The following is a 12,237-nucleotide window of genomic DNA, read 5'->3' as shown; positions in this document are numbered from 1 at the left end:
TTATATAGGTTAGAAGGTTTGATGTTGGCATGAACTTGATTGCTGCTAATCTTCTATCTGCGATGGAATTCTTGATGGATTTATCATTGTAATATTAATTTATTTATTTATTACTTGTAAGTATATTATTAATGTTGGAGACTCTGTAGTCGCTCGAAAAAAACTTCCTTTAATAATATAGATAGATAGATATATATTGATTAATGTGGTGCCTTCAAATTTATGTTTTAACTTTCTTACTTCATTCTAACCCTTTTTATTTCACTTTTAATCTTTTAAAACAAAACGTTTATAAACATATACTTGAAGATATATAGTTTCCCCAACTAAACTAAGTTCACAGGCTACTAGTTTTATCTAATACAACTCATAATGGAGTAAAACAATCATCATCATCCACCATAATATTATTGTAGATGTTGAATACGGAGTACATGTTTGATTGTAATATGTCCCAAAATGAATTCATTTGTGTTGATTGTTTTCCCTTACCTTCGACAATTCATGGCTCACTGCCTCACCGTCACCAATCAACCCAACACACACCATAATACCGCACACTAGTCACCATTTTCACCAATTCACCACCCAATACCCATCACTTCACCAAATTTGAACTCATCAACCAACCACCATTTTCACCAATTCACACCACTGTAATCACCGAAGTACCACACCAGCTCCGTTGCTCCGTCTCCACTATTGTGCCCATTAAATTCACCTCATTTCACCACCTAATCAACCTCAATTCGACCATCACCTGTTGGCTCGACCAGGCCTCCTCCTCCTCTGATACACGGCGACCCAACGGAGCATTAACTGAGTGCGACGGCCATTCGAGCCCACGACCACCGAGCTCCTTTACCCAGTTCGACCTCCAAATCTCCAATCGACCATCACGCTCCTCCTCCGGCGAGCTCAGTTGCAACAACCCGGAGTTCGACGCACCACGGTGACAAAGAACACCGAGGCTCCCACCACGACATCAACCCACATGGAGACTTGGAGAGGCCATTTTGTTTAGAGTATTTTTTTATGCCGTTTCACGAAGTTGGTTAAAATATAGTGTGATAAGAAGAGATTAGAATATTTAGAAGAGGGAGCTAAAAGGTGAGATTATTGTGTATAATCCCCTCGCCGCGGGTGCTCTCACGAAGAGGTAAACGACTGGCCAAAGAGTTTGCTCCATTCCCATAGGCAGGTGAGCAACCACCACACCAAACCCAGTAAGAGGATTATACATCTGATGTATTACCTCCAATTCTATAGTTTATGAGCATTCTAATAAAGTTTTTGAGTTTTATTTTAAAGTTTATGAGTTTTACTATGAAGTTTATGAGTTTATTCATTTAAACATTATGCTCTAAAAAATTACAATAAAACTCAAAAATATTACTATAACTTTAGTTAAATTTGAGTTTTGACGGAAAAAATATTAAAATCTAACTTATAAAGTTTAATATGCTCAAAAAATACACATATATGCTCAAAAACAAATAAAGTTTGAGGAATAAGCTCAAAAAAAATACATATATGCTCAAAAAACAAAAAAGTTGGAAGTAGTACATCCGATGTATGTTCCTTTTTCTCCACCAAACCCATTTGATTTTATTTTCGGATTATTGAAAAGTAAGATCATTATTGAAAGATGAGTTAAATGTCGGATTATTATCAATTATTCCTAATATTTTTCCCTTAGAAACAAAACAAGGCAAAGGTGGACTCGTAGGATAACACAACTCCAAAAGTCGAAACCCCACAAAAATAAAAAATAAGAGCGTGAGTGAAATACAACCACAGAGTAAATCAGCCCTATAATGCCAGCTGGACATCGCAATGAAGCAAATCAAAGCTTCCCAAAACCTTATCCTCTTTTTTTTCCTCAACATTTGTCCAACTTTTGTCTCCTCTCTCTCACTCTCTCACCAAATATATATATATATACATAATTACATATACTTAAACAACTCCACCACCTTCCTTAATCCTCTTTTTTTAATCATTTCCCCAATTTTAATCCCCCTTTTATCAACTAATAACACTACCTCCTCCACTTTACCCTAACCCTAGATCTATCTATCCATCCATCTATTCAATCCTTCTATTTTTCGAATTTATTATTTCATCCTCTAATCAATCGTATCTCAAGGTCAGCATCCTTATTTATCGATTTTATTTTCTCTTTAGTTTTTCTCAGATTGTTTATTTAAATACGAGTATTTATTACCATGAATTTCCTGCTGTTTTCATGTTTGATTTTTTCTATCGTAAATAACTGATTGAGACGGAGGTAGTAAAGTATAGGTTATAGAGTTGGAAAACAGTGTTTTGAGTGCCAGAGGTAGTGTAGCGATTTTCGTGTGTTTAGTTTACGGAATAAATCGGGCGAATGAGGGGATTAAATGAGCTGAAATGAGTAGGTGGAGTGTTTTAATGTGTGCGGGTAGCTGAGGATATTCATTGCTATTGTTATTGGAATTAATTCGGCCGAAAACAGTAAGTACTCCCTCCGTCCCACTCATTTCTTTCCTTTTTTTTATTCTTAGTGACGGTATTTTAATCAAAGGTAAACTAAATGATTGAGTAAGTATTGAACTTAATGAAGTAGAATTAGTTAGGGAGCAGACTCGGTGTACGTCCGAATCTTTAATCACCATGCTCATTCATCAACTGGATATGGGTTTGCAACATTTCTATTTTAAGATAGAGGTAACCTAGGGAGAGAGAGAAAGTGGGGAGGTGTTTGTTAGTTGCTCTACTTGCAGGGGTAGTAGAGGAAAAATGCACATGCAATTCGCGTATCTCAATAATTGTGCAGTACCACAATGTTAATGTTGCAGACCTGTGAATTGGGGATAGTGTGATATTAGCTTTAAATTTGGAATGTAAGTAGTAAGAGTTGCTCGAACCACAATTGGGGTTTGGTATAAGTTAATGAGATTTTGGCCACTTCCATTGTGCCTGTTACTTTTAATCAGTGACTTCCCTATATCGCTATATTGTGTGTTAAAGCAATAAGCAACCATGGTCCGTACCATATTTTTGTACCATGGCTCTCATGGGTTAGCTGCTAACTGTATTTCTTCTTCTTTCATTCCTTATACATTTGAGTGTGGGATCATAGGTAATATACTTACCTGGTTTTTCGTTGGGTCTTGCGTGAGTCATCACCAGTCATGTTTGTCAGTCATGTTTGTCAATTAGTGGTAATTGAAAGACAAACATGAGGCTGTTCATATTTGTCAGTGAAGCTGTATATAGCAAGGAAAAGGATGTTGTTTGAGAATTAAGTGGGGTTCTGATTTGGACTAGATCTTTATTTCGTTTTTAGGCGCTGTTTGTTTTTGACATGCTATTAAATTCTCTTTTACTTGGCTTTTTCATAAGCTTACACCCCTTACTGTAGCATCTTCACTTTGATTTATCTCTCTTTGATTAGAGAACTTATTCTTTTGTGATTATTTTTAGGAACTATTCTGCGTTTGAGAACATAAGGTGTATGCATTCAGGCAGGACATTTGCTTTATCTATCCTCATGTCACATGGCTAAGAAATTCGGAGGTGAATAATGAGAGTATAGTGGTGTGTAAGAGAATAAACATTGGTCTAGTTAATTTGTGCATTGAGCGTTTTTGGGAGGACGAAACAACAGTTATTGGTTGAGAAGAGAAAGAAGCTTGACAAGATGATGTCCAGATCTTATACCAATCTATTAGATTTAGCATCGGGTAACTTCCCAGTGATGGGACGGGAGAAAAAACGGCTCCCAAGAGTGATGACATTGTTGCGGGGAGTGATATCCGAGCTTGATGATGATCAAGCTAATAGTGTTTCATCAGATGTGCCATCATCAATTATACAGGATCGTATAATCATGGTATCTAATCAACTCCCAGTAAGAGCAAAGAGAAGGCCAGATAATAGGGGTTGGAGTTTTAGTTGGGATGAGGACTCGTTGCTTTTGCATGTGAAGCATGGGTTGCCTGAGGACATGGAGGTTATCTATGTTGGATCTTTGAATGTGGAAGTAGATTTGGATGAACAAGATGATGTATCACAGATCTTGCTGGAGAAGTTTAAATGTGTCCCTGCTTTCCTGCCTAATGATATTCATACGAAATTCTATCATGGCTTCTGCAAGCATCATCTATGGCCCCTTTTTCATTATATGTTACCCTATTCAGCTAGCCATGGTACTCGATTTGACCGCTCTTTATGGGAAGCTTATGTGGCTGCCAATAAGATATTCTCCCAGAGGGTGATTGAAGTGATAAATCCTGAGGATGATTATGTCTGGATTCATGATTACCATTTGATGGTGCTACCAACTTTCTTGAGGAGGCGATTCATCAAATTAAGGATGGGATTTTTCCTTCATAGCCCATTTCCTTCTTCAGAGATATACAGGACTTTGCCTGTGAGGGAGGAGATACTCAAGGCGTTGTTGAATGCGGATCTTATTGGATTTCATACCTTTGATTATGCTCGTCATTTCCTTTCTTGTTGTAGTCGAATGTTGGGTCTGGAATATAAATCGAAGAGGGGATATATTGGTTTAGAATACTATGGAAGGACTGTCGGAATAAAGATAATGCCAGTGGGAATTCATATGGGGCAGATTGAGTCTGTTCTGAGGCTTGCTGATAAAGAATGGAGGGTGCAGGAGCTTAAACAACAATTCGAAGGGAAGACTGTTTTGCTTGGGGTGGATGATATGGATATTTTTAAGGGTGTGAATCTGAAACTTTTGGCTATGGAACAAATGCTCAAGCTTCATCCCAAATGGCAGGGAAAAGCAGTTTTGATTCAAATTGCAAATCCTGCCAGAGGAAAAGGCAAGGATCTTGAGGAGATTCAAGCTGAAATCCAGGATAGCTGTAAGAGAATTAATGAAACATTTGGGCGCCCTGGTTATGAACCGATAGTTTTCATTGACAGGCCTCTGTCTTTGAGTGAAAGGGTTGCGTATTACACTGCTGCCGAGTGTGTAGTTGTCACTGCTGTCAGAGATGGAATGAATCTCACTCCATACGAGTATATAGTATGCAGGCAAGGAGTCTCTGAATCCGACTATGGCTTATCATCTAGTAAGCCCAAGAAGAGCATGTTGGTTGTATCAGAATTTATAGGGTGTTCTCCTTCTCTTAGTGGTGCTATTCGGATAAACCCATGGAACGTTGAGGCAACAGCGGAGGCAATGAATGAGGCTATATCCATGAATGATGCTGAGAAGCAGTTGCGGCATGACAAACATTATAAATACGTTAGCTCACATGATGTTGCTTTTTGGGCAAGAAGCTTTTTCCAAGATTTGGAGAGGACCTGTAGAGACCACTTCAGACGACGTTGCTGGGGAATTGGTTTGGGATTTGGTTTTAGGGTAGTAGCACTGGATCCTAATTTCAGAAAGTTGACCATCGATGCCATTGTCTCTGCATTCTCCAGGTCCAAAAGTAGAGCCATACTACTCGATTATGACGGAACCATGATGCCTCAGACATCCATAAATAAGACACCTAGTCCAGAGGTGATGAGAATTATCCACTTACTTTCTGAGGACCCCAAAAACACTGTTTTTATTGTCAGTGGAAGAGGAAGGGATAGCTTAGGTAAATGGTTTTCACCTTGCTCGGAGGTCGGCATTGCAGCTGAACATGGATACTTCATGAGGTACTAACCATGCTAACTATACTTGTTTAGTTATACTACTACTTCCTAGTACACTGTCCCCTTTTGAGTTTGATGATCAACTTTGGCTATTAGTGTCTCCAAAAAGTATGGGATCGTACAATGTCAAATTTGTCACATGTGATTTAGCAAAATGAGTATTTTCATGTCACCTTATGTAAAAGTTGTAATTACGGTATATTTTGAGAAAATAGTGGTCAAAGCTAACTATCTTTGTGTTGCCATGTGATTGGGATGGAGAGTATTTTTGTTGTATCTTTTACTTATACACGTAACTTGATATTTGGTCAGATGGTCTGCTGAGAGCGAGTGGGAAATTTGTGGTCAAAATTGCGATTTTGGATGGGTACAGATAGCTGAACCTGTGATGAAACTATATACAGAAGCAACAGATGGTTCTTACATCGAAACAAAAGAGAGTGCTTTGGTTTGGCATCATAGAGATGCAGACCCAGGTTTTGGTTCGTGCCAAGCAAAGGAGATGTTAGATCATTTAGAAAGTGTGTTAGCCAATGAGCCTGTTTCAGTGAAAAGTGGCCAGTACATCGTCGAAGTGAAGCCTCAGGTTTGTCTGGTTTATACTTTTTTTTTTTTCTGCTGTTACATTCAGTTTCTATGACAGCATCATGGCAAATGACAGCATCATGGGCAGTAATGAATTATTCAGTTGTTGGTAAAGAGTTGATGTTAATGGTGTCCTATCTTATGCTCCCTCTCTCCCTACAGATAGTTTCTTTTGCAGTTTTAGACAGTCTTGGCCAATAGTTTACTTTTTATTTTTAGGCATGTTTTGATTGCTGGAAGAGGAAGGTAGGAAATCCTAGCCCACTTTCATATACTTGCATAAAAATACGAACCCAAAATTAATGTAAACAATTTTCGTGGGTCAAAGGGAGTATGCATTGTGGATTCAACATGTCAATGAATCTGAATAATGCTTTATACTGGCTAGGGAAGGTCACCTTACTGGTTCACAAGTATGTAAAACTGTTTTAGAAGTATTTGATATGCAATGTGTCACGGTCCGCTACTTTTGTCGGACCGTGGCGCGCACCCTTGCCCGTCTCAAGGCAAGATGCAAGCGACAAGGATCTTCGTACTAGTGAGGGATCGCCCACTAGCATGATACTCGGGTCTCGGGTCGGTGTGTGTCGGGAATCCTAGTCACGATTATCAAGTCCGGCACACGAAAGCAATAAAAGTAAGCAATACGATTATTGAAAGCAAGCAACAAGCAACAACAAGCTTTTGGATGAGAAGCGGTTTTTCATTGACTAGCACCTCTCAAAGAGGCAAATTTGATAGCTTGGTCTGGTAGCGGAAACATTGAATTTACAAGTTTAGTTCGAATAGCGATATACCTATTTATGGAAACCTATTCTAAAACTACTAAGAAAATACTTACTACAAATGTACAAGGAAAATGAAATTACATAAGTATAAATAAATCTAAGGGTTCAAGTGTGCGGATCGTCACACTCTCCCCCACCTAATCTGTTGCCGCCCTCGGCAACACAAAAATCTCGAACGGCGCTTCAGTGAGACATCCTCGGTGAGCTGTGGCCGTCCATGCTGCATTGTGGTTTGACTTTCTCTTGAGTCCGGCTTGTAGATACTTCTCGGTCCACACCATGATCGGATTCATCGTCCCTTCAAGAATAGAGTGCATTTCCTTGACGGCGAGACTCCCGAACATCATGTCCTCCAAGTTTATCACTCGCCTCTGGAAAGTCCAAGTCCTCGTTGCTCGAGCGGAAATTTTACGAGATCGTTCAAGGTGCTTGCTCCATCGCACCTTCACCTTGTCCATCACCACTTGCACTGCGCATTCAAGGGTAAGTGAGTTCTCCAGACGCCGAATCGGCATTTCGGCGCGGCCCCCTGATGGTACGAGGCCTTTTCTCTTGGGTCGGTCGACATGAGCCAAACCAGGACGTCGATTCAAAGATATCGACGCGGCCCCTGATGGTACGAGGCCTATTTCTTTGGGCATTTCGGCCCTCATTGTCTACTCCTCGGTGAGGAGGTAGACTCTCCTTTCGTCCCCAGGCCACTTAGCGGCGTAGTTAGCACGGGTCTTGTTCGCCCTCGGCTCCACCGAACCTTTAGGCATTCCCAAGTCGCATCCCTTGTTTCGGCGTCGGTATCACCCTCATAGCCGAAATTCGATGTTGCCCCTTGTCTTCGTCGCTGTCTACCGTCTTCACTACGATAGACCCCATTAGTAGCATTGATCCGTCACTCGGTTTCAATACCACCAATGCTTTCCGAAAGAAGCGCATCCCGAGTATTAACTTGAAGTCATCCAAATGAACGGTGGTGAAGTCGAGCTCCCCGCCCACTCACCCACTTGGACCGCGACCTTCTTAGCCACTCCTTGGACGCGTCTCATTTTCCCGTTGGATCGGCTTCAGGCGGTTTGTTAGCATCCGCGAGAACTAGCCCCAACCGATCCGCTTCCTCTTTCGTCACAAAGTTATGGGAGGCACCCGAGTCGATCCGACTCGTGCTTGCTTCCCATTCACCATCAAGTCCACGTACATGAGCCCGTTGGATTTCTTGGCGGAGGAATCTTCGTACTTCCCCATCGCGCTGATCCTTTGAAGTGAGCCCATCCGTGGTTGGTCTTCCCCATCACTTGAGGCTTCGTTGCACTCTTGGTGATAGTCGGCCAACGCCCCATCAAGACGTTCTTGAGCCCCTTTCGGCATCTGCTTGAACATGGCATTGAATTCCGCCTTGTTCGGACAATCGGCCATCTTGTGAGGACCCTTGCACACAAAACACGCGAACGGTCTCTTCGTTGTGGAAGCAGTAGAGTTTCCCGCCTTCGAAGACGAGCTTGAGGGCGAGTTTGTAGTGCTCGCCGATTGGGCTTGACTTCCTTGTGAGCGGGAACCGCATTTCCCAACTGAAATGGCGCTGTTTTGTGGCCTTTGTCCATTGTACCCACTTTGTGACACACCAGTATTCCCCGTTGGTGCCACAACTCTTGGTGCCTCTCGCTCTCCGTGAAAGTCGAGTAGGCGCTCCGCAACCGATATGGCCGAAGACAGAGTTTTGGGATTCTGCCTCATGACCTCTTGTTGTGCCCACCTCTTCAACCCGTCAATGAACTCGAATGTCCTATCCGTCTCGGACATTTCGCTAATCTCGAGCATGCACGCTGAGAATTCCCTCACATATTCCGAATTGATTTGGTGTGCTTGATTTCCTTCAACTTCTTCCGAGCAACAAACTCCGTGTTCTCGGGGTAGAAGTGATCCTTCAAGATCCTCTTGAAGTCGGCCCACAATGTCACCGTAATCGTGCCCGCATCGATTTCCTTGTACCTAGCCCTCCACCACATCTTGGCATCGTCGACTAGATACATGCTTGCCGTGACAACTTCCGCGTCTTCGTCGAGCCCACTTACTCGGAAGTATTGCTCCATATCGAAGATAAAGTTATCGACCGCTTTCGAATCCCTCGCCCCATCGTAGGCACGAGGTGGAGGTGCCTTCACCTTATGGCTCCCCCGATTTCCGTCATTGGCCACCGCTTTCACGAGCGTGGCGCAGTGTTCTCTAGCATCTCGACCTTTCGATGCGGATAATTGATCTCTTCCTCCCGATCGTCGGGATCGCACCACCGATCACTTGGATGCGGGTGTCCATCCGTCCACCTTCGTCTCAAGGTCACAAACCGTCTTTTGCAACTCCTCGAGGCTCGAAGCCATCCGCATAACGATGTCCTCGAGTTTGGGAAGCTTGACGTCGATTGCGTCCTCTAAGGCATCCACTCGGTCCTCGATTCTTTCGCCCATTTTCTCGATCTCGATGAACAAATGCGGCGTGCGTAAACCCGTCAAGACCAGGGCTCGATACCAAATGTCACGGTCCGCTACTTTTGCCGGACCGTGGCGCGCACCCTGGCCCGTCTCAAGGCAAGATGCAAGCGACAAGGATCTTCGTACTAGTGAGGCATCGCCCACTAGCACGATACTCGGGTCTCGGGGGTGTGTGTCGGGAATCCTAGTCACGATTATCAAGTCAAGTACACGAAAGCAATAAAAGTAAGCAATACGATTATTGAAAGCAAGCAACAAGCAACAACAAGCTTTTGGATGAGAAGCGGTTTTTCATTGACTAGCACCTCTCAAAGAGGCAAATTTGATAGTTTGGTCTGGTAGCGAGGAAACATTGAATTTCTGAGTTTAGTTCGGAATAGCGATATACCTATTTATGGAAACCTATTCTAAAACTACTAAGAAAATACTTACTACAAATGTACAAGGGAAATGAAATTACATAAGTATAAATAAATCTAAGGGTTCAAATGTGCGGATCGTCACACAATGCTACTAATAGCTGATCTGATCTGACCAATCTCTGAGGTTGATGAAACATGGGGTGGTCCTAAGAGAGCTGTTAGATGATAGATTTGAACATTTGTACTTCTAGAATAGGTTCAAAAATAAAAATTTGTCCTACGTATGTTTGTATGTTTATATGATCCATTTTAATAATTGTGATTCTTGAGCATTGTTTTTGACTATTTTGGTAAATTACCCCGAAATTCCTGGTCCATCCTATATTTTAATCTGAAATCTTTTTTAGAAACGTTAAAAGTGTATTCATAAACCATAGCTTTTGTTTTCATAAGAATGGGCTCATGAATCGCTTATCAAAATTGTTTAGTAACCATAACAAGAATGCTTTTTTTTTAATTGTTTCTGAATTTTCTGTCTCTGCGTCTTCTAAATTCCGTTTTTGTCTGTTTTATATGTAATTCAGGGAGTGAGTAAAGGTCTAGTAGCAGAGAAGATATTCAACCGAATGGAGGAGATTGGAAAGCAGGCTGACTTTGTACTATGTGTCGGTGATGACAGATCCGACGAAGACATGTTCGAGTTCATTGGGGGTGCTATTAACAATGGTATCCTATCCTCAAATACTTCAGTTTTTGCCTGTACTGTTGGACAAAAGCCGAGCAAAGCAAAATACTACTTGGATGACACTCTTGAAGTCGTGAATATGCTCGATGCCCTTGCCGAAGTTTCAGACCCTTCTCCGTCCATCGATATTGGGTCTATCGACATTGGGTCAGGAACCCCAAGCCCATCTTGATGTCTTCGTCACTATTTGTTATGGCTGAACTCGAGTTGCCTGACTTTCAAAAAAGCTTTCCAAGTCTTTCAGGCCACAAGGCATTGAACTGAGAGCCCGTGGTGTTTATAGAGACAAATGCCAACATGAGAATATTTGTTTCCAATTTGAAAAAGGCGATCATTGATAAGTGGGAGACTTGGCCGCCTCAATTGTACATAGAAAATCACCAGGCTTTGCCATTTATCCAATTATGCTGAAAATATTGGTGTCAATATTTGGAGCTTTTTTGGACTTGCTACCTGGTGGGTAATTGACTGCAGAACAGAAATCTGGTAATAAGGACTTGTTGAAATTTGGTATAGATGTGTTAGAGAACTTTAGTATTGTTTTCTAAATTAGTTATTTTTTCCGTTGTTGAATTCTTGTTGGTAAACCGTAGACATTGGTGAGTAACATTTCAAGACAGTGAATTTTGGGTTAATGATTCTACATGCAAAAGAATGCTGCGTATAATGATGCTGCGTGGGGACTCCCACTTAAAAAGTCTGCGTGGTGAGTTGGTGTTTTCGGTGTTGCCCCGGTTCTGTAGTTTGCTCACTTTGATTGTATATACTAAATAGCGTTGTGTTGCGCATGTTGACGGATTAACTAGTATTTGGTAGTTTGTCTGTGAAGCTAAATCCCTTGTTCTTTCGACACTGAAAAAGGCTAGAGTTGTCAAAAGCTGATCAGACTTGAGGAGCTCAATCAGCTAGATAATTTGGTGACCAATCTTGAGCTAAACCAATAACTGATGTAACCCAACGTGTCTCAACCCAGCTTGTACGATTATATCGTAGTCCACTTGGAATGACTGCTGATAATGACTCGGTTAGTCACTTCACATTGAGTCAGTTTAATAATGAATAAATATCGTTGGCTTTGGCAGTTAAAAATGTTGCCTGTGATCAGAACGGTAAGACTGTGTGCAGATTGCAGACCCTGTGGAGTTTCCTAATAACGCTAAACTGTGGAGTTCACTGGGTACGAGCTAGAGCTACTATAGGTATAAAATCAATCAACGCCTACAGTTAATTGAGGTTACTAATTTTGGATGTATGTATTTTTTTCCTTTTAATAATATGAATTTTACCATTGACTCATTTCGTCTCTCTTAACAAGTTACAAATCACACGGTCACCTCTCTCTTGAGTTGGCGCCCCGTTTGTGCAACAACCAATCCTACGTTGATCCGTTTTTGCAAATTTTTTTCCCATTTCATCCTCATGTCATTAAATTGTTATTTAAAAACAACGAAAAGTTCACACGGTATCCCTGAGACTTGTCATTTTGTACGAAATACCCAAATTTTTAATCCGGAAAACTTTAAGAGGTTATAACTCATGTTTACGAGTTCAGAAAGCGGCTATTTTTTTTCAAATCGATCATTTCACACTTCTATGCTGACTGATTAACCACC

General features: G+C 41.4%; 1 protein-coding gene across 3 annotated transcripts; it reads left to right on the top strand.

The window, feature by feature from the left end:
• The first annotated feature begins 398 nt into the window (after positions 1–398).
• Positions 399–11,197, top strand: LOC141634518 (putative alpha,alpha-trehalose-phosphate synthase [UDP-forming] 7). Of its 3 annotated transcripts, none has more exons than XM_074446662.1 (4): positions 399–1,201; positions 3,469–5,670; positions 5,980–6,253; positions 10,464–11,197. In XM_074446662.1, the coding sequence occupies exons 2-4, from the start codon at positions 3,686–3,688 to the stop codon at positions 10,794–10,796; spliced, it is 2,592 nt and encodes an 863-aa protein (XP_074302763.1). In that variant the 5' UTR covers positions 399–1,201; positions 3,469–3,685; the 3' UTR covers positions 10,797–11,197. The 3 variants fall into 3 exon arrangements, with proteins under 3 accessions (XP_074302763.1, XP_074302761.1, XP_074302762.1); XM_074446660.1 differs by lacking the exon at positions 399–1,201 and adding an exon at positions 1,728–2,149; XM_074446661.1 differs by lacking the exon at positions 399–1,201 and adding an exon at positions 1,885–2,496.
• The last annotated feature ends 1,040 nt before the right edge of the window (positions 11,198–12,237 follow it).

Source organism: Silene latifolia, chromosome Y (assembly GCF_048544455.1).
Source record: "Silene latifolia isolate original U9 population chromosome Y, ASM4854445v1, whole genome shotgun sequence".
NCBI lineage: Eukaryota > Viridiplantae > Streptophyta > Magnoliopsida > Caryophyllales > Caryophyllaceae > Silene > Silene latifolia.
This window is presented reverse-complemented; position numbering and strand designations above follow the sequence as displayed.